The 26,683-nt window shown below is 45.6% G+C and overlaps 1 protein-coding gene across 3 annotated transcripts; it reads left to right on the top strand.

The window, feature by feature from the left end:
* Window positions 1-11,745: 11,745 nt before the first annotated feature.
* Window positions 11,746-22,075, top strand: LOC137379040 (E3 ubiquitin-protein ligase DDB_G0292642-like). Of its 3 annotated transcripts, XM_068049634.1 has the most exons (6): window positions 11,810-11,898; window positions 12,788-12,866; window positions 13,895-13,971; window positions 15,081-15,230; window positions 18,262-18,717; window positions 21,710-22,075. In XM_068049634.1, exons 3-6 carry the CDS (start codon window positions 13,921-13,923, stop codon window positions 21,743-21,745), a joined length of 693 nt encoding a protein of 230 aa, XP_067905735.1. In that variant the 5' UTR covers window positions 11,810-11,898; window positions 12,788-12,866; window positions 13,895-13,920; the 3' UTR covers window positions 21,746-22,075. The 3 variants fall into 3 exon arrangements, with proteins under 3 accessions (XP_067905736.1, XP_067905734.1, XP_067905735.1); XM_068049635.1 differs by lacking the exon at window positions 12,788-12,866 and having other exon boundaries at window positions 11,746-11,898; window positions 18,262-18,415; XM_068049633.1 differs by lacking the exon at window positions 12,788-12,866 and having other exon boundaries at window positions 11,746-11,898.
* Window positions 22,076-26,683: the final 4,608 nt, after the last annotated feature.

Genomic DNA, 26,683 nt, shown 5'->3' with positions numbered 1-26,683 from the left:
ACAATGTCACTGAAGACTGTGCCTCTCTACTGAGCTGTGTGTCATGATGGAAGATGAGCTGAGCCCTATGAGAAGAGGCAGGCATCCACTGCCTGTTGCATTGTAGGTCAGCATGGTGCTGAACATCAGGATCATTCCAGGGATTTTCTGGAGATATCTGTGGGATCTCCCAGTCTATGGCTCATGGCTGCATCAAGATGGTCACCAGCGCCATGTTCATGATGTCCTGCCAATATGTGCAGTTTTGCACTGATCCAGCCAGTCAGGCTGAGAGGACTGTAGGGTTCAGGGCCACTGCTGGATTGCCCCAGGTGCAGGGTGTCATCATCTGCACGAACATGGCGATCAAGGCTCCCACTGACCAGGCAGCAGCCTTCATCAACAGGAAGGACTTTCATTCACTCCATGGACAACTGAAAATGGATCCTTCAGGTCTGTGCAAGATTCTTGGGAGGCTGTCATGACATCTACATGCTAAGGCACTCCAAGGAGTCTGACCTTTTCAGCACCCCCACTCCCCTCAACCCCCCTCCCCCCCCCCCCACCATTGCACCTTCAAGGATGGATACTGGGTGATGAGGGCTACCCACTGAAGAGATGGCTACTTATGCCTGTGAGGAACCCACGCACCGATGCAGAGGAGAGATACAGCATCTGCCATGAGCAACCATCAAGCAGGCCACAAGCCTTCCGAAGAAGCATTCTGATGCCTAGAGCAGCTATTCAAAATACCCCAAAAAAGATTTGCATATTATTGTGGTGTGGTGTGCTCTGCTCAACCTGGTGCTACAGGTGGGACAAGCTTTGAACAATGAGGACATCCTAGAGTGTGATACCTCCTCCAAAGATGAGGATATAGAGAGGGATGGTGGCCATGTGCAACAGGGTGAAGACCCAAGGGACAGCAGGCAAGGTGCAATGAGATAAGCGCAAGGGAGGCTCGTGACTCGCTAATACAGGCAAGATTCACATGAGCCTTTCTTACACACCCAGTCCAATAAATCATTCATCTGCTGCAGACCTATTGCCATTTCCTTGAATGAACTTCCCATTTCCCGAGACCTGTCATCACATGAGGCAACAGCATATGAAATGCATTGGTCTCACCCAGTGTGGTCCTTCCCATCACACCCTTTTGCGGAGCCACTGCTCTGTTAATGCCCTAGTAGTGTTTAAAAAAAGTAAAGGATTTCAGATTTCATTTAAGACACGTACACAGCAAAGTGACATCTAATATCGAAATATAAACCCATGAAACCCAAGTGCAGCTAGGTGAACTTTTTCATATTCTTGCAGGTGCTTCTTATATTCTACATGATGCTTCCCCCTGTGTTGTCAACTGAAGTGGAGGAAGGCTGCTGACCTTTCTGCTCTGTGGCTTCCGATGACTCTGGCGGTTGTCCTCTGGTAGCCTGACGCCTGGAGGGCCCTGGCATATTTAGGGCTTCCTGCACAGGTGCATGAGCCCCTCTGTCTTTGCTGCTGCTTCTTGAGGTGCTGGTGTCACCGTCAGAGGAGCTGAGGATCTACCGTCCATGCCCTGTGAGGAGTGCCCACATACTGCAGATAGCTGCTCCTCTACCTTTTCAGGGCACACTTGGCCCTCCCTGCCTACTAGAGGAGTCCAAGGACCCGGCGATGGCTCCAGACATCTCGCCCAGCTGTTGTTTCTCTCAGCTTGTGGAGGTGGCGAGGACATGCAGGTCTGTGAGCATCTCTGGCATTAACTGGTTGGTATGCTGGATATGGCTCTCCATGAGGGTCGTCATTCTTTCTGTGGAGGATGCCATGCACGCACACCATACCATACAACCATACAAATTAGGAGCAGAAGTAGGCCATTCAGCCTGCTATTCAATAAGATCATGGCTGATCTGTTTCTGTCTCAAATTCCACACTCCCATCTACCCCCGATAGATTCCATGGCCTAACAAGAATCTACCTACATCCGCCTTACAAATATTCAATGTCCCCGCCTCCACCACCGTCTGAGGCAGATCATTCCAAAGTCGCACAACCCTGAGAGAAAAAATTTCTTCTCGTTTCTGTCCTAAAAGGGCGACCCCTAATTTTAAAACCGTGCCCCCTTGTTCTGGACTCACCCACAGGAGGAAACATCCTTTTCACAGCCATCTTGTCAGGATCTTATATACTTCAATCAAGTCTCCCCTCGCTCTTCAAAACTCCAGTGAAAACAAGCCCAGTCTGTTTAACCTTTCCTCATAAGACAACCTGCTCATTCCAGTTATCAATCTAGTAAACCTTCTCTGAACCGCCTCCAACGCATTTACCTCCCTCCTTAAATAAGGAGACCAAAACTGCACACAGTATTCAAGATGTGGTCTCACCAATGCCCTGTATAACTGAAACATACCATCCTTACTTTTATATTTAATTCCTCTCGTAATAAAGGATAGCATTCTATTAGCCTCCTTTGTTACTTGCTGTACTTGCATCCTAATGTTTTGTGATTCATGCACTAGAACACCTAGATCCCTCTGCACCTCAGAATTCTGCAGTCGTTCCCCATTTAAGAAATACTCTGCTTTTTTATTCTTTCTGCCAAAGTGAACAATTTCACACTTTCCCACATTATATGCCATCTGCCAGATTTTTGCTCACTCACAACCTATCTTTTTTGGGTCTGCAACCTTCCTTATGTCCTCTTCATAAAATACTTTCCTACCTATCTTTGTGTCATCTGCAAATTTAGCTACCATGTCATCACTTCCTTTATCTAAGTCATTGATACAAATTGTAAAAAGTTGAGGCCCCAGCACAGACCCCTGTGGGACTTCACTCGTCATATCCTGTCAATCAGAAAAGGACCCACTTATGCATACTCTGTTTTCTGCCAGCCAGCCAATCTTCTATCCATGCTAATATTTTGTCCCCTAAACGATGAGTTCCTACTTTACACAATAACCTTTTATGTGACACCTTGTCGAATGCCTTCTGGAAATCCAAGTACAGTGCATCAACGGATCCCTTTTATCCATAGCACATGTCACTCTTTGTAAGAATTCCAATAAATTGGTTAAACATGATTTCCCTTTCACAAAACCATGCTGACTATTCCCGATTACCTTGTGTTTTTCTAAGTGTCTTGCTCTCGCCTCTTTAATGATCGATTCTAACACCTTCCCCACGACAGACATCAAGCTAACTGGCCTACAGTTACCTGTTTTCTGCCTCACCCCACCACCCCTTCTTGAATAGAGGAGTTATATTTGCTACTTTTCAGGCTGATTGAACCTTTCCAGAATGTAGCGAAATATGAAAAATTAACACCAACGCATCTACTACCTCATTTGCCACTTTTTTTTTAAGACCCTAGTATGAAGCCCATCAGGACCCGGGGACTTGTCAGCCTGCAGCTCCAACAGTTTGCTCAGTCCTGCCAGAGTCATGGCTGCTCTCATGGTCTGGATTGACTCCTCCAAGTTTGTTCATGGGTGCACAGAGTCTCTGGAAGCTCCACCAGATGGTCATCCCTCTCATGCTGCAGCTCCAGCATCAGCTGCTTTGTGGATGACTCCAGAGACAGGTCATCAGCCTGAGGCTGAGCATTGCCGAGCCCTCCCACTGTCCTCCAAGTGTGAGTGGCTGCAACTGTTTTTTTTTCAAGATATACTTTATTCATAAAAATCTCTTTTTTAAAAAAAAAAATTACAGAACAGTTCAAAGCAGCACCAAGTCGACAATACAAAGAGTGCAAAGGAGATCAGTTTCCTTCAATACAGGAGTGAGTTGCCTCACAACCCTTCCATTTCATTTTACATGCCATGTGCATTTTGCAGCAAACCCATATTTTCTGGATACAGCCCAAGGGGTTTCCCATGGGTCCAATCCCTCAGTTCACCTTGGTGGGGGGACCTTATACAGTGGTCTTTCCCCATTGTGCCTTTGCCACAGCTGCCCCAAGCTTTCGTGCGTCCCTCAGCACGTAGTCCTGGACCTCGGAATGTGCCAGTCTGCAACACTCAGTCATGGACAACTCTTTGCGCTGGAAGACCAGCAAGTTTCGGGCAGACCAAGAGCGTCTTTCACCAAATTGATGGTCCTCCAGCAGCAGTTGATGTTTATCTCGGTGTGCGTCCCTGGGAACAGCCCATAGAACACAGACTCCTGTGTTACAGAGCTGCTTGGGATGAACCTCAACAAAAACCACTGCATCTCTTTTTCCACACCTGCTTTGCAAAGACACATTCCAGAAGGAGGTGGACAACTGTCTCTTCTCCACCACAGCCAACTCAAGGGCATTGTACAGAGGGGGTGAGACTCCAGGCGTGCAGGAAGGATCTGACGGGGAGGGCTCTTCTCACCACCAGCCAAGCTACATCTTGATGCTTGTTTGAAAGTTCTGATGATAAGACATTCTACCAAATGACTTTGGCAGTCTGCTCGGGGAACCATCCGACAGGATCCACCATCTCCTTTTCCCGTAAAGCCTTGAGGACGTTCCGTGCAGACCACTGCCTGGTGGATTGGTAGTCAAAGGTGTTTTTCCGCAGAAACTTTTTCACGAAGGATAGGCGGTATGGCATGGTCTAACTGGATGGAGCGTTCCGCGGCAATGTGACCAGGCCCATCATTCGCAACACCGGGGACAGATAGAACCTCAGCACGTAGTGACGCTTGGTGTTTGCGTACTTGGGCTCTACGCACAGCTTGATGCAGCCGCACACAAAGGTGGTCATCAGGATGAGGGCGACGTTGGGTACATTTTTCCCGCCCTTATCCAGAGGTTTGAACATGGTGTCCCTTTGGACTCGGTCCATTTTGGATCCCCAGATGAAGCGGAAGATGGCTCTGCTAACCGCCACAGCGCAGGAGTGGGGTATGGGCCAGACCTGCGCCACGTAAAGCAACAACGTGAGCGCCTCACACCTGATGACCAGGTCCTTACCCACAATGGAGAGAGATCGCTGCTCCCACATGCTCAGCTTATGGTGTATCCTGGTTACTCGCTCCCTCCAGGTTTTGGTGCACGCCCCTTCCGAACCATATCCCCAGCACCTTCAGGTAGTCTGACCTGACCGAAAAGGGGACAAAGGATCGGTCAGCCCAGTTCCCAAAGAACATGGCCTCGCTCTTGCCGTGGTTAACTTTGGCTCCCGAGGCCAGTTCAAACTGGTCGCAGATGCTCATCAGTCTGCTAACGGACAGTGGATCCGAGCAGAAGATGGCAACGTCGTCCATGTACAGGGAGGTTTTAACCTGAGTGCCTCCACTGCCTGGGATTGTCACCCCTCTCATGCCCGCATCCTTCTTAATAGACTCAGCAAAGGGTTCAAAACAGCAACAAACAAGACGGGAGAGAGGACAGCCCTGTCTGACTCCAGATTGGATTGGGAAGCTTTCTGATTCCCACCCATTGATTGAGACTGCACTACTGATGTTTGTGTAGAGCAGTTTGATCCAATTGTAGATTCCATCCCCAAACCCCATTTTGGAAAGCACGTCCATCATGTAGGTGTGCAATATCCTGTCAAAAGCCTTCTCCTGAGGCAGGTGTCCACCCTCCTGTCCGGTACATAGTCTTGCACTACTCGCCTATCAGAGATCTTCCTGCCGGGTACAGTGCAGGTCTGGTCAGGGTGAATCAACAACTCTAGAGCAGACTTGACTCGACTGGCGATGACTTTGGACAGAATCTTGTAGTCAACATTAAGCAGTGAGATGGGCCGCCAATTTCTGATTTCTGCCCTCTCTCCCTTCCGCTTGTAGATGAGGGTGATGATGCCTTTCCTCATGGATTCTGACATGCTGCCAGCCAGGAGCATACTCTCGTACACTTCCTGCAGATCCAGGCTGACCCAGTCCCACAGGGCCAAATACAACTCAACCGGTAAGCCATCGCTTCGGGAGTTTTACCCGTCTTGAAGGACTTGACGGCTTTTGTCAGCTCATCCAGGGTTAGCGGCTTGTTCAGTCTCTCCCTTGTGCTGTCATCTAAGACCTCTGTGATAGATGACAGGAAGGACTGGGAGGCTCTGCTATTTGTGGGCTTCACATCGTAAAGCCCAGCATAAAAGGATTTGCTGATCCTTAGTACGTCGGACTGCGAAGACGTTACCGAGCCATCTTCTTCCTTCAGGCTGCTGATAACCGAGCTCTCTCTGTGTACCTTTTGGAAGAAGTAACACGAGAATGTCTCATCCTGCTCGATGGAGTGGACTCTGGACCGGAAGATGATCTTGGAGGCCTTCGTGGCAAAGAGTGAGGCCTGTTGGCTCTTCACCTCTTGGAGATCCTCCTTGACCTCGAACCCCATCGACTGCAGCCGGAGCAGATTTTGCATTCTTTTCTGGAGTCGGGACATTTCCCTCTGTCTTTCTCTCACCCTCTAAACACCTTTGACGATAAAGAACCTCTTGATGTTCTCCTTGATCGCCTGCCTCCAGTGAACTGGAGACTCAAAGAGGGGTTTCATGGTTCTCCAATCCTTGTAATCCCTTTTGAGTTCCTCAACGTTCTCTGGGGTTAGCATTGTAGCATTGAGCTTCCATATCCCCCTGCCAACCCGCTGGTCATCCTATAAGTGACAGTCGGCCAGTAAGAGGCAGTGGTCGGTGGATCTGACCGTGACAGCACGGGACACAAACAGGAAGTCAATCCTGGAACGGGCAGACCCATGCGATCTTGACCGGGTGTATCTATGCTGTGCTCCGTCCGCAGGTTTGCTGAAGATATGGTGCAGCTTGGCAACTTTAACTGTTTCCATTAGGAATCTGGACATAGTGTCCATTTGCTGTCTTCACTGCCGGATTGTCCAGCTGCATCGATGATGCAGTTGAAGTCACTGCCTAGGATGACCGGCCTGGACGTCGCCAGCAGCAGTGGGAGCTGCTGGAGGACGGTCAGCCACGCGCTACATTGAACCGGGGCGTACACGTTGATCAACCAGAGCAGAGCATTGTTATACATTACATCTGCTACGAGGAGGCGACCGCCCACCACCTCCTTAACTTTGAAGATGGTGAAGTTACCTCCCCGCAGCAGAATACCCAGACCGGAGGAACGGGAATCATTGCCCCCTGTCCAGATCGATGGCCTGTGGCGCCACCATCACAACCATTGCCTGTAGGTGTTGAGGTGTGGTATTCCACACTCCTGCAGAAACAGTAAGTCGGCTTTGACCTTGGCGAGGTAGTCCAAGGTTGGAAGACATCGCGTAGTGGATTTAATGCTACGCACGTTAATTGAAGCAATTTTTATACCCATTTTTAAGTTAGTTGTTGCTTCCCACACCATTTATCCTTGCTAGTCCCAGTCCTTCGTTATGTTCCTGCATACCCATAGTGTACAGAAGCTGTTTCACGTTCGTTGAGCTCAGAAACCCCTCCTGATTTCTCATGCAGGGTTTGTTCTGCTGGGGTGACAGTGGGAGGGTTCTTGTAGGCAGCAAGGATTGGGCTGTCCTCCGCTGTTGGTATCTTTCCCCTCTGTTCCTCCTCGAAAACATCACCGCTCCCAGCCTTCCAGAGCTGGAGTGTGCCTGATGCTTCATTGTTCTCGGTGTCCCGGAGCTGGGATGCTCTGGGCATGTCGCTAGGTTCGGCGGTTTGGGGCTGCAACTTTTTTTTTCCCAAAATATACTTTATTCATAAAAATCTGTAAAAATTACATTGCCAAACAGTTTCCAAACAGCACCAAAAAATACAAACATTGCAAGGGAGATCAGTTTCCTTCAATACTGTCATGAGTTTCTTCCCAACCCTTCCGTTTCACAATTGTCATGTCAATTACAGTTTTACATTTACAGCAATTGAGAATATTAACGATACAGTTCGAGGGGTTTCCCATTGATCCAGCCCCTCAGTCCAGCTTGGTGGGGGAACCTTACACTGTGGTCTTTCCCCATTGAGCCTTTGCTGCGGCTGCCCCAAGCTTTAGTGCGTCCCTCAGCACGTAGTCCTGGACCTTGGAATGTGCCAGTCTGCAACATTCGGTGGTGGACAACTCTTTGCGCTGGAAGACCAGCAAGTTTCGGGCAGACCAAAGGGCGTCTTTCACCGAATTGATAGTCCTCCAGCAGCAGTTGATGTTTGTCTCGGTGTGCGTCCCTGGGAACAGCCCGTAGAGCACAGACTCCTGTGTTACAGAGCTGCTTGGGATGAACCTTGACAAAAACCACTGCATCTCTTTCCACACCTGCTTTGCAAAGGCACATTCCAGGAGGAGGTGGGCGACCGTCTCTTCCCCACCACAGCCAACGCGGGGGCACTGTGCGGAGGGGGCGAGACTTCGGGTGTGCATGAAGGATCTGACGGGGAGGGCCCTTCTCACCACCAGCCAAGCTACGTCTTGGTGCTTGTTTGAAAGTTCTGGTGATGAGGCATTCCGCCAAATGACTTTGACGGTCTGCTCGGGGAACCATCCGACAGGATCCACCGTTTCCTTTTCCCCTAGGGCCTTGAGGACATTCCGTGCAGACCACTGCCTGATGGACCGGTGGTCAAAGGTGTTTTTCCGCAGAAACTGCTCCACGAAGGATAGGTGGTACGGCGCGGTTTGGGGCTGCAACTGTCCCTGCCTCCATCAGCTGCGTGGGCATGTCTATGCTGTGCTCACCAGATTATGACCCTGTTACTAATAGTGTGTGACTACCCACTGACGTAAGGGTACCTGCGCTGGTGGAGGGTATGGGGAATAATGTGATGGTGTGCCCTTTGAGGTCACCACCTCCACCTCCTCAGAGGTGATCTAACAGACAGAAATATTTTTGTCAGAGTAATCTGGAGAAGTGTGAGGTGATGCATTTTGGGAGGACTAACAAGGCAATTGTTATGGCGGGCAGCCATAAAGACAGGGCTAAATTGTGGCGAGTCGAAGAGACTTAGTAGTTGGCAGGAAAAAAGACAGAGGCGCAAGGGGAGAGCCAACTGTGCAACAGCCCCAACAAACAAATTTCTCTGCAGCACCTGTGGAAGAGCCTGTCACTCCAGAATTGGCCTTTATAGCCACTCCAGGCGCTGCTTCACAAACCACTGACCACCTCCAGGCGCGTATCCATTGTCTCTCGAGATAAGGAGGCCCAAAAGAAAGAAAGAACAAGGCAATGGAATATACAATGGATGGTAGGACCCAAGGAGGTACAGAGGGTCAGAGGGACCTTGGTGTACTTGTGCATAGGTCACTGAAGGCAGCAGCACAGGTAGATAAGGTGGATAGGAAGGCATATGGGATACTTGCCTTTATTAGCCTAGGCATAGAATATAAGAGCAGGGAAGTCATGATGGAGCTGTATAAAACATTAGTTAGGCCACAGCTGGAGTACTGTGTACCGTTCTGGTCGCCACACTATAAAGAAGGATGTGATTGCACTGGAGAGGGTGATGAGGAGATTCACCAGGATGTTGCCTGGGCTGGAGCATTTCAGCTATGAAGAGAAGCTGGATATGCTAAGGTTGTTTTCCTTAGAGCAGAGAAGGCTGAGGGGAGATATGATTGAGGTATACAAAATTATGAGGGCACAGATAGGTTAGATAGGAAGAAGCTTTTTCCCTTAGTGGAGGTATCAATAACCAGGGGGCATAGATTTAAGGTAAGGGGCAGGAGATTTAGAGGGGATTTGAGGAAAGGTTTTTTCACCCAGAGGGTGGTTGGAATCTGGAACGCACTGCCTGAAGAGGTGGTAGAGGCAGGAACCCGCACAACATTTAAGGAGTATTTAGATGAGCACATGAAACGCCATAGCATACAAGGCTACGGGCCAAGTGCTGGAAAATGGGATTAGAATAGATAGGCTTGATGGCTGGCACGGACACGGGGTGTAGGGCCTGTATCTGTGGTGTATGACTCTATGACTCTATAACTCTATGACTATAACTCTATGACGCAGCACGAAAACAAAAATAGAACCTTTCCTGCCTAATGTTCATTTCGTAATCCCTTGCTGTTCTACAGGAAATTCTAACATTACTGGACAAAAATGGACTAAGGCTTAACTTTGTAGCCTTTGCAAAGCCATCAAAGTTCAAGTAACTGCATCATTCTCCCTGATTAAGCAGATTACAAGCAGTCATTTAATAAGACCTCATGTATGCTGAAAGTGAATTAGAGGCTGTAATCAATTCAAGGGGCTCAGGTATGATTAGGTTATAACCAATTAACATTAAATTTAGAATTAAATGAATATACTGCTCATTTAAGCACTCCACAACATTCTAATCTTGGCTCTGTTTCTGAGTCAGCTGAAACCTAAGTTTTCAGTGAGTTTTCTTTGCTCATATTCAGTGGTGCAACAGTCATTCTCCTGTACTCCAGAATTTTCTTCCTGAACTCTTCCACCTTTCTCCATCTCTCCCTATTTTCAAAAGCCTTGGCAAAGTAAGATAATTGATAAATAATCCAAGAGGAGATATGCAGCAAGTTGTTATGATCTGGTTTAGTCTGAAAGAGTGGTGGAAGCAGAATCATTAGTAACATTTGAAAGGGAATTGGATATATTCTTGAAAAGGGAACTTTTTTTTTATTCATTCATGGGATGTGGGTGTCACTGGCCAGGCCAGCATTTATTGCCCATCCCTAATTGCCCTTGAGAAGGTGGTGGTGAGCTGCCTTCTTGAACCGCTGCCGTCCGTGTGGGATAGGTACACGCACAGTGCTGTTAGGAAGGGAGTTCCAGGATTTTGACCCAGCGACAGTGAAGGAACGGCGATATAGTTCCAAGTCAGGATGGTGTGTGACTTGGAGGGGAACTTGCAGGTGGTGGTGTTCCCATGCATTTGCTGCCCTTGTCCTTCTAGTTGGTAGAGGTCGCAGGTTTGGAAGGTGATATTTGCAGGGGTATGAGTGGAGTTGGACTAATTGGATAGCTCTTTCATAGAGCTGGCACAAGCATGATGGGCAGAATGGCCTAATTCTGTACTTTAAGACTCTATGAAAATCTATTTTGCCCACTACCTCTTCAATGGTGCTTTCACTCAGTCGATGTCCTTTCAGTCAAATGCCATGACAGTAGAAAACGGAGGCCTCCATTGCTTTCAAAGAGCAATGATTACTGGTGTAGAAATATTTTGCAAAACATTCCGAACTTCTGCCCCCATTTCTTGGTGTCCAACTCCTTTGTGAGGTGTCTTGGGTGTTTCACCATCTTAAACGCACTGAGAGTTATGAGGTGCTGATGTACAGAAATGTTAACCCAGCAAAATTAATGCATTCTATAACTTAAGTTTGATCAGATAGAAGCTTGCACTTGATTTAGTGGGGAATACAGTGAGCACTGGGCATTGCCCGCTGGTGTAAATACTCCAGTTCTACTGTTGGCCTGACTGAGGACACTGAGTGTCTATGAAACTGAAAAATAATCAGTGAGTTTGGGGAAACTCCAAGCAAAGGAAGCTCCGAATTACTGATCTAAAATCTGTTTCCGACCCTATCAAAATAGCATTAAAACAACCAAACTTACTGCTCTATACCCATCAGCCTGTAAGTGTATTGCTCCAAGATCCTAAAATAATCTTGTTAATCTTTGCATAAATGTCAGTGGAAGTTTGTTCTGTGGCAGTGAGTTCTGGTTGTACCTAATTTAGATTTACTCATTACTTGGTGTTTTACAGTTTGGAATGGTAGTCACTATCAGCTGTGCAATGGCATGTTATGAAATTATTGATTTTACTTTATTCATGATCTTACTGGAATCCTACATTAGGCAACAGTTTCTATTTTTAATGTGGAAAGTCCCCCTTATCAACTATTGTGATCTCGAGCATTGAGTCAGAATGAAACTGCAAGCAAATTTTAAGTGAGTTCCCAGAAATTGAAGCAGTGACTACTGAACAAAATTGCAGCATTTTCAATTCAGCAGCAATACCAAGAGGATGGAAATCATTGTTTATGAAACAGCTTGTAAAAGATTTCAGTTTGTCACTGCAACAAGTTTGGAGACAGGTAAAAACTACTCTGCAGATGGTTTAGAACAGAGTTCCTAACTGTAAGGTTTATCTTGCATGTTTGTTGTGGCAGTTGGTAATATGCATAGAGATAAGTACTCCACAGACTTTGGCTGCAATGAGAGTGACAAGAATGATCAACTCACAAAGTGGAATATGGCAAAAACTGCATGATAGACCCTGTAACTCATCCATGTCTGTGTATTTTCAAAGGTGGTTATTGACATCAAAGTAATAGTTCATTACGATGTGTGATAAGTACACTGCTTTCCTGATGGAGCATTGTTTGCTTACGAACACTTAGTGCCGTGTAATGGGGATGTGCCTTATGCTGCTTAATTCCCAGACCAAGCTACATTGAGTTTGTGTTGAGCGGAGGCTGTAGTGGGCCTTAATGTTGGGGCTCGGGAGGCGGGGGAGAGAGAGAATTGTGAGCAAGAATTCTGTTTTGGCTGTCCTTGGCAGTGAGAGAAACCATTGGGGCAATCTGGTAGCAAGCTCTGCGCTTGTCCTTTTGTTTGCAAGCTGGTCAATCAGATTTATGGATTAAACTTACAAGATTGGGGTTTAATCAAAGATGCCCCTCCTGGAAATGAACAGGTTTAAAATGAATACATGCAGCTTCTGATGAGTGGCGATGATGCTTATTTTATAATTTGTTTTCCAAAACAGATGTGACTCACTTCTAACTTTCAGCCTGATCCGTCATATATATTTTAGAAATATTTAAAGAGACATTTTTGCTTGGTAACATGATGTACGTTGCAGAGTTTGTGAAGGGAGTAGAGTGCAGTAACGAAGTGATGTATTCTAGATCATAGTGACACGATGTGCAACCTGTAGTTTGAAAGGTGTGTAATCAGACTGATCAATTTTGTTCATTGTAGAGAATACACAGCTTCAGACACAGGAAGCCCTGTAGAATATGTTTTTAACGCTGGGATTTTACTTCACACCATGATCTCAGTAAGTGCATCACCCTCAGGGATTGCCTCTCCATCTTCCTCCATTCTCTGTCTCTCTCCCTCTCCATGTATAAAATCTAAGTTGCTTTGAGTGGGGAGGTGCTACACGAATAGTTAACAACACTCCCCGAAGTCTCCAGAAAGACCTCAAAGCCCCCCTATTCCAGCACCCATTTGCTCCTTATATGAATCCCAGGGCTTTTGTCTCCACTGTGCTATCTGGCAGTTCTTTCCTAGCATTGATCACCCTTTTGTGTGAAGAAATTTCTGATCAGTTCTAAATTTATTAATTTGAACCTCACCTCAGTTTAGTTTAAAATAATATTCCAAACCTACCTTTTTAATTCTATGAAATATTTTGTCTGCCAGTTTAAGATCATCTCTTGGATTTCTCCTGAGGAACTGAAAAGCTCCAGGTTCTCCAGGCTCTCCTCATATCTCCAGACCTTGACACCAGGGATCAGTCTCATAGCTCCTTTTCTGCATTGGATCCAGTCCTTGAATGCCTCTAGTGTCTTGCTGACCAGAACTGTACAGTTGAATCATAACGTTTTGACATGCATTCTGCAGGGTTTTTTTTCTATGTGATTTTGCATCCTATTGGCTTTACTGCTTGCAGCTCTGCATTGGCAGGTCATGTTGAGCATCAAGTCTGCTAAGATTCCTGTGTCTCTTTTTCAATTTCACCCTTCACTATTCCAAATCCATTTCTGTTGTATCTGTAATACTCATTCTCCCTTATGCATAGCACTTTACACTCATCTGCATCCTGTTCCTCCTGCCATTGTGCAACCCGCACGCATATTTTCTCAAACTCATTCTGTATCTGACTGCCTCCTCACATTTCCAGTGCCACTCCCATACGGTATTATCTAGTCAAATCTAGTCAATTTGCACTGAGTTTCTGAATCAGCGTTGCACATTACAAAGTATTTACAGAACAGAAATGGGTAATTTGGCCCAACAAGTCTATACGTTGGGCGTAATTGCCAATTGTTACTTTCAAGATATGCCTGTTCTCTTTTGTAGGTGGACAGGAAGCATCCTGTGGCCATATGGTAAAGTCCAAGGGTCTGAATGAATGGTGTAAGACACTATTAGATGCGGTGAGTTCACAACAGGTCAAAATTATTTTCCAATGCCGGGAGCAATGTTGGTCTGTAACACTAGAGGGGGTAGATGATAGAAGGGAAAACAACTGTTTTGCCCTATTTCACCAATGTGAATTTCTCCACATCCTAATCAGGTATCTTTTATGGCCTTGGAGTAAATTACCAAATTATGGAAGAGATCAGAGGCATGGATTAGAGGGCGAAGGGGTTAAGTTTCTAGTCTTATTCAGTCCAACGTTTTCAAAGTTGGGGAAGATAGTCAACAACTCCATGAGGACCACTGAGATGCCCAGTGAAGTGTTCTCCCCGGAGGATTAATAGTCCATGCCTGAGATTACTTACAACCTTGCATTGCATTCCTAGTGATGCACTTCAGCTGTCGGATAACTACAATCATTGCAACATTGTTACAAAACTATCCCACAGTGTGGTGCCAAGTTGTTAAGTATAAACACACTCACAAAGTAAGCGTGAGAAGGTACTTTCAAAATACAACCTGTGGGATTGCAGGGCATTTGCTCAGCTTCTGAAGCTTTGGTGGTATCTTGGCTGGCTGCTTGTACTTGGTGCATTTTTTGCATTCCACCCGAGTGTTGCATCATAGAAAGGCCAGTTGCTGCAACAAAATTGATAACTTCCTGAGGATATGAAGGGTGCTATTTAACAACACGTTTATTCATCTTACTTTCAAATATGCATTCACATTGCCCCAGCAAAGACTAGTAATCCCATATTAGCAGCAAAATTGACTGTAGCCGGATATATGCCACATGTAATCTTGCTTTTTTTATATATATGTAAGGGTTCTTAATACCTCAATTAGGTTACATCCCCTAATATAAATTCTATGCATAAATTGTCTGAACAACTCCATTGAATTCCAGCCGGTAATGCACTCTTAGTTTCCATTGTTCTGTATGTTTGAAAAAAAGTGAGACTCTGAATTAGTTGAGTCTGCAATGTTACCCTGATGTGTTTCTATCTCATTGTAAGTGGTGAAGAATAGAGTTACAAAAATTTGTCTTCTGGTAGCTTTCTATTTTTGATCTTTTGGGTGTTGGATATGCTCAGACTGATGTAATACAGCAGTTGGTTCTCTCTAGGGTCACTTCACGTTTAACTGCCCCACGTGTGCCAAGGAGTGGCCCTGGCAGGAGGTGCGCCAACTTGCCCATTTGACACAGGAGGAATGTGGGTCTTGTGAAGAGAAGCTTGCCAGGATAATGACACAAAAGGCAGAATTGTACCGAAAGGTAACTTGTGTATTTTCGGATTTTTGATTTTGTTTTCTTCACATAAATGATTGAGAATTGGACTATGTTTTAAAACCATGTTTATTAACTAAGTTTTAATTTTTTAAAAAACGAGTATTTTTAGCTGTTTATTAAAGCTAGTTGAGCCAGTTTGTAGAACATGTTAGCCTGCTGCCTACTTCACATGGTCATCTCATCCTAGGTCCATGGATTCTATTCATGTTTTCTCTTAACCCCACACCCGTTTAAAGGGGAGCTGGTCATAATTACTGGGAAATCATTGAATGGAAAAGATGGTAGATGGACAGTCCCCTCTCACTGGCCAGTCCTATAAAGCAAGAAAAGGACAAGGAGACATGTGGGCAATGGATAAAATTACAAAGCTTTGAGGAGGAATCTGGGCCTAGTAAGGAGGAATTTAACTAACACAAGCCCACAACCAGTTTGAATCAGCAAGACTGACCAGATAAAGCTAAGCGAGCTCACTAAATGAGGATAGTATGACCCATTTCCTGTTTTTGTGCAGTCAGTTGAATCAAGGCGAATCTGTTACTCAGTATCTTCATTTCCTGCCTGCAAAATAAAACCATTTAATTATTCGTATCTCGCTTCTTCTTACAGTGGTGCTCAGTTTGAGTTCAAACATTGGAGAAGGGCACATGGGGCGTGTGTGAAATGCACAATATGGAATTCAGATCACAAAGGGGATCCTATATTTTCCCTCTCTGGTTTATGCTACTATATAATTGGATATCGGACAGTAGGGGCATATCCTGAATGCAAGCTGTTCAGACCACTTACAGAAATGAGCAGCACCACTATACCCAAGAGAATATCCAAGGCAAACCCGGTGATGAAAGATACAGCCCCACAGTTGCCATACTGGCGTAAATTAATTCCTTTTTAGTTATTTCCTCTCCTCTAATATTTTCCCACTTGGCATCAGCACTGTAGCTTAAACGGGAGTGAAGGGGAGATGCTGCCAAGCCTTTGCTAGTATAAAGGCAAAATATATAAGAAGGTGCAGTAGAACCCCTAAATTCATCAAAAAGGAAAAGATGTTAATGTAAAGATGAAGAGGTAGAAAAGTTCAGGAGGGGCGAGAACTGAAGGAAGTGTACAGGACCAGGAAAGAGCGAGTGGGAGACTGGTCAACAGTGCAAGAGACTGACTAAAGTTGAAATGGAGGGAGATGCAGATGCAGTAAACTGGCTGGTTTTGTGTGAGATGGGGTAGGGGGTGGAGAACCTGATTCCAGGCTGTATGGTAAGAGACAGAACCTAAAATGGGAAATTGCCGGAAAAATGGCACCATCCTGACTTGCCATAGAGCTACTCTGTGATAAAGGCCCTGCTCGGGTCAGCAAATGAGACCCGACCCAAGCCCAACAAAACCCCATCCGAGCCCGACCCAGCCCGAGTCATTCCAATTTTTCCCCCGCGCCTGACCCGACCCGACCGTCAGTTAACCTGAAGGGCGGCACAGTGGCGCAGTGGTTAGCACCGCAGCCTCACAGCTCCAGCGACCCGGGTTCAATTCTGGGTACTGCCTGTGTGGAGTTTGCAAGTTCTCCCTGTGTCTGCGTGGGTTTCCTCCGGGTGCTCCGGTTTCCTCCCACATGCCAAAGACTTGCAGGTTGATAGGTTAATTGGCCATTATAAATTGCCCCTAGTATAGGTAGGTGGTAGGGAAATATAGGGACAGGTGAGGATGTGGTAGGAATATGGAATTAGTGTAGGATTAGTATAAATGGGTGGTTGATGGTCGGCACAGACTCGGTGGGCCGAAGGGCCTGTTTCAGTGCTGTATCTCTAAAACTAAAAACTAAAACTACCTTCCATTTTTCACTTTGTTCCTTACCTGCACAAGCTTAAAATAACTAACAAAACCACCTTTTAAAGACCAAGAAGTAAATTAACATTAAAGTGGTGAGAGAGTGTGTCCGATCGAGCCCGATCTGAGCCTGACACATGTCGCAGGTCCCGTCGGGATTGGGCCGGGTAGCAGGCCTTTACTCTGTGACCTCATGCTTCAGTTCCAGCTTCAACAAAAACTGGAAACTGTGCAGAGGCCTGTCAGATGACCTCTGCGTTAAATTGTAACAATGTAAACTGAATAAAAACATTTTAAAACATTGAATAAGCATCGTAGTCCTTTGCAGCTATTAATAGGAAATAAAAGAGACTGGCGATTAATAAAAATAAACAGCTCATCGTGTGGCACTTGTGACCTATTTCCAGAAATCTTCAGCCCCTTGCCTCCTGTCCCTCATATAATCATGTGCTCTTACAGGTTTCAAATTCCCTGGATGTTTAAAAAAAAATTGAAATTGAGTGTGCACATTGTATACAAGCAATGACTAAGGTGATGAGATGTTTGGTAGAAAGAGAAATGCCAAGAGATTCAAATAAGTTAGGCTGACTATAAAAGAATGAGGAGAGCATATTTGAACTGTGACCAGCTTTGGTCACAAGATCTGCAAAAGAAAAAATTAAACACTGGCAAAAGGTCAAAGGAAGACATTAAGTAACATGTTGAATTTTAAGCACATGAGCTTTTGGAAGTGTTAGAGAATGTCAAACTGTTCTAATGTGAATAGGAAATTGAAATACTCTCTTCAAAAGGCTGTGGATGCTGGGACAATTGGTGTATTCAAGACTGAGATTGATATATTTTGTTCATAAGCATATCTAAGGATATGGAGCTGAGGTGAATAGATGGAGCTGAGCTACAGATCAGCCATGACCTAGTTCAATGGCTGAGCAAGTTCAAAGGGCTGAATGGCCGACTCCTGTTCCATGTTCTTATTAATAATTAACACAGTGGCAGAGACATCTTCAAACAAACACGGCAAAATCGGGAACAGGCTAATTTGTAGTAGTTCTGTGTGATGAAATAGGAGATGTCAAGCCAAAATATAAATGGTACAGTTCTCCATTTTTCGGTTCTAAACTCACGTTCCCATCATTCACATTCTAACATAAATAGATACAGTTATACCACTAATACCTTTTCTCATTTTGTCCCTTAGTGTCCAAACTGCGGTCTCTTTGTACAGAGAATGGATCTGGAGCAGCTGTCTGTTCAGTGCCCGCCTTGCTCAGAGCGATCAAAGAAAGCCTTTCAGTTCTGCTGGGACTGTCTGAGGGAGTGGAAGAATGCTGATTTGCAGAATGATAGCTGTGGTAACGAATCCTGCAATCTGACAGCTCTGCTTCTGGGTTGTGGTACAATCGAAGACCAGGCTAGTGCAGTGTATGAATGTCCCAAAGTACGGGCCTGCCCCAACTGTGAAGCACTAGCAGAACATTGCCTGGGAGGCTGCCCAGCAGTATCGTGTCCCAATTGCAGATATAAATTTTGTTACCGGTGCCTTAAATTAAATGGATATCATGAAAGAATGCAAGCTGGTTTAGCAGTTTGCCGTATAGCTGAAAGGCAAAAGTTGACTGGCAAAAAGATCTACAATAAAAAAGGGCGCCTGCAGGTGAGGATTCAAGACCAGTCTTTCACCAAGAGTGTCAAAGAAACAACCAAACAAGAAATTTACATCTAGAGCAGCAGAGAAATGAACAAATTCATGTGTAATTTCCTAAACCTTGTGTTTGGGAACTTCCTGTTCAACATCCCCATTGATACATAATAGAAACTTCATATGATGTGAGAGCTATATCTTTATCTCGTGCTGATTTACAGGGAAAGATTTTTTTTTAAATATCCCCGCCCCCACTCCCCCAAACTCTTGCTTGAATGCTTTTACTGTGGATGCCAGCTGCTTCCCCATGCTCCCTCTACTAAATGGCTATTCCTCATTCATTGGCCTAGACAGGAAAAAGGAAACAGCTGTGAGGGAGGGACAAAGGCGCTGACCTCGACCCACCTGTCACTGAGTACCCTGGAAAGGAAGTCCAGTAGACTGCTTTGCCCATAAGGGTCTCAATAAAGCAGTTAATGATGAGTTAGCCAGCTGTATAGCTTAGACCTTGAATGGACATCAAGTAATTGGCACCATACAAGCTGCTACTGTGTTGATCTTTCCACCTATCCAAGACTCAATATCTATCATGCATGGGTTATCAGGGGGCAACAGCTCCTGCTAAAGATCCCTATCTCTAACTGGTTGTTGTTCTAACCGTAGTCCCAAAGGACCATAGGCATTTCTCTCCATTAGAGAGAGACAGTTGATCATGTATAGCTTGAGGGCCACCATTCCTCAAGTGTGGGGGAAGGCGAGGTGGCAGGCATCCATAAACTACCACAGCCTGTATGGGGATTGGGCCCTTGCTGTTGGCGCCTTTCTGCACCGCACTCTAGGGGCTGGATTTTGTGAGCTCCCGACACGGGCTCCGTGATGGGGGGGGGGCGCCTGGAAGATCAGAGCAGCAGCAGCCCACCATGGAGCCCGGTGCCAGGAATGGTGAGCCCGATCTTCCCAGCGGCGGGGAAGCTCTGTGGTGGCACATCCACCACTCTGCGGCAGGACCCAAATTTCAATATTCAAATCACCAATTAAATACATTTAAATGGAAGCCGGAGCGATGTTAGAGGCAGTTACTGATCTTCTGAACAACATGTGGCACTCCTGCGCCTTCAATTTCCCATCAAGGGAAAGCTGACACCACTGAAATAGGGAAGCGGGGAGGTCTGCATTTGTAATGGGGTGGGGGGGTGGGAGGGGTCAACTCTGAATTGAGAGTGTGGTGAGAGGGGGGCGGGAAGGGTTGAACTCTGCACTTAGGTCAGTTGGGATGGAAAAGTGGTAATCGGGGATTTTCTACTGTAGTTGGGGGGGTGGTGGTGTCAAACTTTATTTTTGTTGAAGTTGGTGGGGGAATGGGGGCAACTTTGGTCAGTCAAGGCAGGCCTGGCAGCCCTTTAAAAATGTGCCAGCACCTGCGCAGAAACAGGCGATGACGTTGATAGTGTCGCCGAGGCAGACCCGCTGCATGATTGGGGGGTGTCGCCACCCTGCATATTATAATGAGCCGTCAAGCGCTAGATCGTGGCGGTACGGCAGCGCGCCATTTATTTGCCTGCTGCCAGGAGCGGCAGCGGGAAAATAAAAGCCATCCCTAGGCATCCAGCTAACTGAGCTAATCGAAGCAGCGCCCCCAATTGCGAACTGGTTATTCAGTGCAGTGTGATGTGTGTCCTGGTCAAGAGAATGGTGACAATGCATTTGCACATTTTATGGGGTGATGTCCTGCTCATGCTGTTCGTGAGGAATTTTACTTGCCTACTGTCCACCTCGTGTCCACATTTGTCTCATGATCACCTGTTGACTATCTTCAGGAGGAAGGGAGAAAGGAAAGCAAGTGTATCTGTGGTCAGAAGGCCTTCAGATAACATGCCTGGAGATAGACGTTCAGATCTAGAGAGTACATTTCATATTATGCAAACAGATATCTTAACTTGGCAAATTTCTTAATAGCTTTGTTTTGCGATTTAAAGATGGGTGATAGATTCCGTACAAGTCAGACACAGCTTAACCAAACGCTGGCTGAACTCCTGTCTCTGCAGCTTTTCAACTCTGTTCCTTTGCTGCTTTCTTTCGTTCCCATTCACAGGCTTTCTTTTTTTGAAAAAAGAATCAAGTGTAAAGAATTCTTGCCTCTTTTAATTGTGACTCGTCCAAAAATGGATTCATGTTAAACAACTTGGATGAACATGCTGAAATTTCATTGTACTGTTTTGGGCATCAGAGAGATCCTTTTGGAGCTTCTCAGCCTATTAAGCAAGGTAGAGTTTACGATGGGACAAATTGTACATGGTCAACCTTCAATAGATCCAAAGAAGATGTAACCTGAAAGGACTTTTCTCCTGTGTTCTCTACTGCTTCCACAACCTTGTAAAAATCTTTTTCTGGTACCCATTTGATCTTTTATTTTGGCCATTTTTGTCTGCCAATTATGAAGTGTGCTGTGTTACATCTCCTACTGGAATGGAGTTTGTCTGGGATGAGCACTTTTGTACATTTAATGCCTAATGCTTCCAAACTGGGACTCATTGGGGGGTAATTTTGACTTCAATGGAAATAATAATCATGAGCGATATAATGTGGGCTGGTATAAGAAAATGAAGAAAATTGATAATTTTTAGCCTGACGTTCAACAAGCATGCCTTGGGAACCGTGCTAATGGAAGCAATGCTTGTTTTTCAGTCTTTTAAAATTAAACTTGCTGAGCTGTGGTAAGGCAGTGAAACTAAACAAAGGCTATCAGAAAGAAACAAAGATGGTGTGGGGGAAGGAGAGACATGGTATTTGGATAGATTTTAGAGGCTGTCCAAATTAGATAAGACGGGGCCTAGTGTTCTAGCAATTTTACAAACATCTTTATCTGGAAGGTTGACTACAAGGGGCTTCACATCTTGGAAATTTATTGAAAGATAGCTAAAGAAAGATGGACAACTTTCTGGGCAGGTTCAAACCCTATGGTTTAAACAAAGAGCTCAATAGAATTGGGCATTGTGTTTTTCAGAGAAGCTTCATAGGACAGTATGGCCTGTCAACATAGTAACCCAGGTCCATCCCCTGAAAAGGGGTATAAAAGGTTGAACACGTCGGAGACCTTTACTGCAATCAAAGAGGAAGGAAGGAGAGTTGCAGTCAACAGGCGGGATCCCAACTGAGTGTCAGAAGCAGAATCTGCAATCAACAGGAGCTGACCAGTTTGGATGATTGTATGATTAAGCTTACTGGAAACATATTCAAGCAGTTTGATGCCAGATATTGTTGACGCATTTATTTGCTGGGCATATAGTAACAACGCAATTTTTAAAAAATTATTATTTTCTTTCTCAATCTGTAATCATTTTCTGTAATCATGGGTACAAATAAACCATAACCTCATTAAGAATAACAACCTTTTGATTAAGTTATTAATTTGTTGCATTGTAACTTGCGGGTCAAAATGAACGATAAGCCTAAGTGCTTTAAAACAGGCTTACAGCTGGAGATTCACTATCGCCTCTTTCACACGCAGTCATTATTAACCACCATCCCCCCCCCCCCCCCTCCCCCCCGCAATGAGTTTTAAGAGGTTAAACTGGTTCCAATTTGAGAGAGCAGCATTGTGAAAGTAGTGAAACTGTTGGGGGAGAATGGCAAAGAGATGTCTCTGGAGTTAGAACAGCCTCTGATCCACTGTAAATAATTTCTATAGTGAGTTCTATGCCATGAAAACAATCAGGCCTCTGGTTTGAATGTATTTCATAAGCACATTATGAATAATGGTTCCTGCAGGAGGACACATAGTAATATTTGTTTATGTAGCAAAAATGTGATCACATTGTGAATAGTAATGAAGTAAAATTAGACATCACTTTTCAATATGAAGAATTATGAACAGGTGATAAACAATGTGATGCGCCAGTACATAAGTGATGCACAGCAGGAGAGCTGATTTCAACATGAAAGTTCATTAGAACATATTAGCAAGAGTGAGAAAAAGCCCAACTGGCTTGCCTTGTTGTCTATGTCAGTGTTCAAGAGCTTTTTGGACCTGCTTTATTACTCTTCTTGGCTTTGTGCCAAATCCACATCCCTCTACGCATTAGGCATTTGTGTAGTGGAGAGTGTTCAGAGAGAAACAAAAGATATTTTTGGGATTCAATATTATGAATATGAGGGGGAGGCTAAAAAATTGCTGTTATTTTAACTTGGAGAAAAAAATTGAAAGGAGACCTAAGCCAAATTGTTAAAACGCTGAAAGGCCACAAATAATCTAAATGTTATGATTTCTAGTTCTATGAAATATCCTGAGAAGGTTAATGAGCTTCAAGTGGGTCTGGAGATGGTGTGATCTCCCCTACTACCCCTTCTAGTAGAGCAGATAAATCAACTGATTTTTGGACAAAGCAGTTTGCTGGATACTCTGAAACTCACATGGTTTAAGTGACTGTGGAATACAGTTGGTCAAGCTTTAATAATGCAGATTGTAATACTGGACTGATTGCCACTAAAATTCAAATTGCATATGATCTATGGAAAGAATAAACCTTCTCATTCGCATGTTTTATGTGAATCTGGGATTCAATCAGTCACTGTTCTCACTGTATGAGCTAACGAGGGTAGGATTTTGACTTTTGCCAGTTCCTGTCCTTGGTTAATTTTTGGATAATGAAAGTCAGCTTCAGGGAATTGAAGAAGAGTTGTATGACATAGGTTCCCATTAGCTTGCTGGAAAGGAGGATTTTGTATCATTTGTGCTGGATACCCAGTTAGAGAAGCCTACATTTAAAATAATGTGTATTAGATACTCTGATTATAGACTAGAAGAATCAAAGATTAGTAGAGCACAGAAGGAGGCCATTCAGCACGTCGAGTGTGCAACGGCTCTTTCAAGGGGCAATCCAATTAGTTCCATTCTTTCCCCATATCGCTGCAATTTTTTTGTCCTTCAAGTATTTATCCAATTCCCCTTTGAAAGCTACTGTTGAACCTGTAAATATCAGGCAGTGCATTCCAAAACTTAACTACACAGGTGGTAGGCGGTGGCATAGTGGTATTATCACTGGACTAGTAACCCAGAGACCCAGGGTATTTCTCTGGGGACATGGGTTCGAATCCCACCACAGCAGACGGTGGAATTTGAATTTAATTAATAAATCTTGAATTAAAAGCCAGTCTAATGATAGCCATGAAACCATTGTCGATTGTTGTAAAAACCCATCCGGTTCACTAATGTCCTTTAAGGAAGGAAATCTGCTGTCCTTACCTTGTCTGGCCTACATGTGACTCCAGACCCACAGTAATGTGGTTAACTCTCACATGCCCTCTGAAATGGCCTAGCAAGCCACTCAGTTGTACCTAACCGTTACAAAGTCAATAAAAAGGAATGAAACCGGACGGACCACCCAGCATCGAACTACACACCGGAAACGACAACGGCAAACCCAGCCCTGTCGACCCTGCAAAGTCCTCCTTACTAACATCTGGGGGCTTGTGCCAAGGTCGGGAGAGGTGTCCCACACACTAGTCAAGCAACAGCCTGACATAGTCATACTCACGGAATCATATCTTACAGACAATGTCCCAGACACTGCCATCACCATCCCCGTGTATGTCCTGTCCCACCGGCAGGACAGACCCACCAGAGGTGGTGGCACAGTGGTATACAGTAGGGAGGGAGTTGCCCTGGGAGTCCTCAACATCGACTCCGGACACCATGAAGTCTCATGGCATCAGGTCAAACATGGGCAAGGTAACCTCCTACTGATTACCACCTACGGCCCTCAGTTGATGACTCAGTACTCCACCATGTTGAACACCACTTGGAGGAAGCACTGAGGGTGGCAAGGGCACAAAATGTACTCTGGGTGGGGGACTTCAATGTCCATCACCAAGAGTGGCTCGGTAGCACCACTACTGACCGAGCTGGCCGAGTCCTAAAGGACATAGCTGCTGGACTGGGTCTGCGGCAGGTGGTGGGGGAACCAACACGAGGGAAAAACATACTTGACCTCATCCTCACCAATCTGCCTGCCGCAAATGCTTCTGTCCATGACTGTATTGGTAGGAGTGTCCACTGCACAGTTCTTGTGGAGACAAAGTCCCACCTTCACGTTGAGCATACCGTCCATTGTGTTGTGTGGCACTATCACCGTGCTAAATGGGATAGATTTCAAACAGATCTAGCAATGCAAAACTGGGCATCCATGAGGCATTGTGGGCCATCAGCAGCAGCAGAATTGTACTCAATCACAATCTGTAACCTCATAGCCCGGCATATCCCCCACTCTACCATTACCATCAAGCCAGGAGACCAACCCTGGTTCAATGAAGAGTGCAGGAGGGCATGCCAGGAGCAGCACCAGGCATACCTCAAAATGAGGTGTCAACCTGGTGAAGCTACAACACAGGACTATCTGCGTGCCAAATTGTGTAAGCAGCATGTGATGGACAGAGCTAAGCGATCCCATAACCAACGGATCAGATCTAAGCTCTGCAGTCCTGCCACATCCAGCCATGAATGGTGGTGGACAATTAAACAACTAACTGGAGGAGGTGGCTCCACAAATATCCCCATCCTCAATGATGGGGGAGCCCAGCACATCAGTGGAAAGATAAGGCTGAAGCATTTGCAACAATCTTCAGCCAGAAGTGCCGAGTTGATGATCCATCTCGGCCTCCTGCTGAAGTCCTCAGCATCACAGATGCCAGACTTCAGCCAATTTGATTCACTTCGCGTGATATCAAGAAACGACTGAAGACACTGGATACTGCAAAAGCTATGGGCTCTGACAATATTCCGGCAATAGTACTGAAGACCTGTGCTCCAGAACTTGCTGCACCCCTAGCCAAGCTGTTCCAGTACAGCTACAACACTGGCATCTACCCTGCAATGTGGAAAATTGCCCAAGTATGTCCTGTACACAAAAAGCAGGACAAGTCCAACCCGACCAATTACCGCCCCATCAGCCTACTCTCAATCATCGGTAAAGTGATGGAAGGTGTCATCAACAGTGCCATCATGTGGCACTTGCTTAGCAATAACCTGCTCAGTGACACTCAGTTTGGGTTCCACCAGGGCCACTCAGCTCCTGATGTCATTGCAGCCTTGGTTCAAACATGGACAAAAGAGCTAAACTCAAGAGGTGAGGTGAGAGTGACTGCCCTTGACATCAAGGCAGCATTTGACCGTGTACGGTATCAAGGAGCCCTAGCAAAACTGAGGTCAAAGGGAATCAGGGGGAAAACCCTCCGCTGGCTGGAGTCATACCTAGAGCAAAGGAAGATGGTTGTGGTTGTTGGAGGTCAATCATCTGAGCTCCAGGACATCACTGCAGGAGTTCCTCAAGGTAGTGTCGTAGGCCCAACCATCTTCAGCTGCTTCATCAATGACTTTCCTTCAATCATAAGGTCCGAAGTGGGGATATTTGCTGATGATTGCACAATGTTCAGCACCATTTGCGACTCCTCAGATACTGAAGCAGTCCGTGTAGAAATGCAGCAAGACCTGGATAATATCCAGGCTTGGGCTGATAAGTGGCAAGTAACATTCGCATCACACAAGTGCCAGGCAATGACCATCTCCAACAAGAGAGAATCTAACCATCTCCCCTTGACATTCAATAGCATTACCATCGCTGAATTCCCCACTATCAACATCCTAGGGGCTACCATTGTCCAGAAACTGAACAGGAGTAGCCATATAAATACCGTGGCTACAAGAGCAGGTCAGAGGCCAGGAATCCTGAGGCAAGTAACTCACCTCCTGACTCCCCAAAGCCTGTCCACCATCTACAAGGCACAAGTCAGGAGTGTGATGGAATACTCTCCACTTGCCTGGATGGGTGCAGCTCCAACAACACTGAGGAAGCTTGACACCCGCCCGCTTGATTGGCACCCCATCTACAAACATTCACTCCCTCCATCACCGACACACAGTGGCAGCAGTGTGTACCATCTACAAGATGCAGTGCAGCAACGCTCCAAGGCTCCCTAGACAGCA

The sequence above is a fragment of the Heterodontus francisci genome, chromosome 17 (assembly GCF_036365525.1).
Source record: "Heterodontus francisci isolate sHetFra1 chromosome 17, sHetFra1.hap1, whole genome shotgun sequence".
In the NCBI taxonomy this organism is placed as follows: Eukaryota; Metazoa; Chordata; class Chondrichthyes; order Heterodontiformes; family Heterodontidae; genus Heterodontus; species Heterodontus francisci.
This window is presented reverse-complemented; position numbering and strand designations above follow the sequence as displayed.

What these genes read in the sequence shown, in the direction of transcription:
- LOC137379040 (XM_068049633.1), top strand. Translation starts at nt 11,829, where the DNA reads ATGGAAATCATTGTTTATGAAACAGCTTGTAAAAGATTTCAGTTTGTC. An exon ending in TGCAACAAGTTTGGAGACAG is followed by an intron (nt 11,899 to 13,894) that starts GTAAAAACTACT and finishes TCTCTTTTGTAG; the next exon opens with GTGGACAGGAAGCATCCTGT. An exon ending in AGGCAGAATTGTACCGAAAG is followed by an intron (nt 15,231 to 18,261) that starts GTAACTTGTGTA and finishes TTTGTCCCTTAG; the next exon opens with TGTCCAAACTGCGGTCTCTT.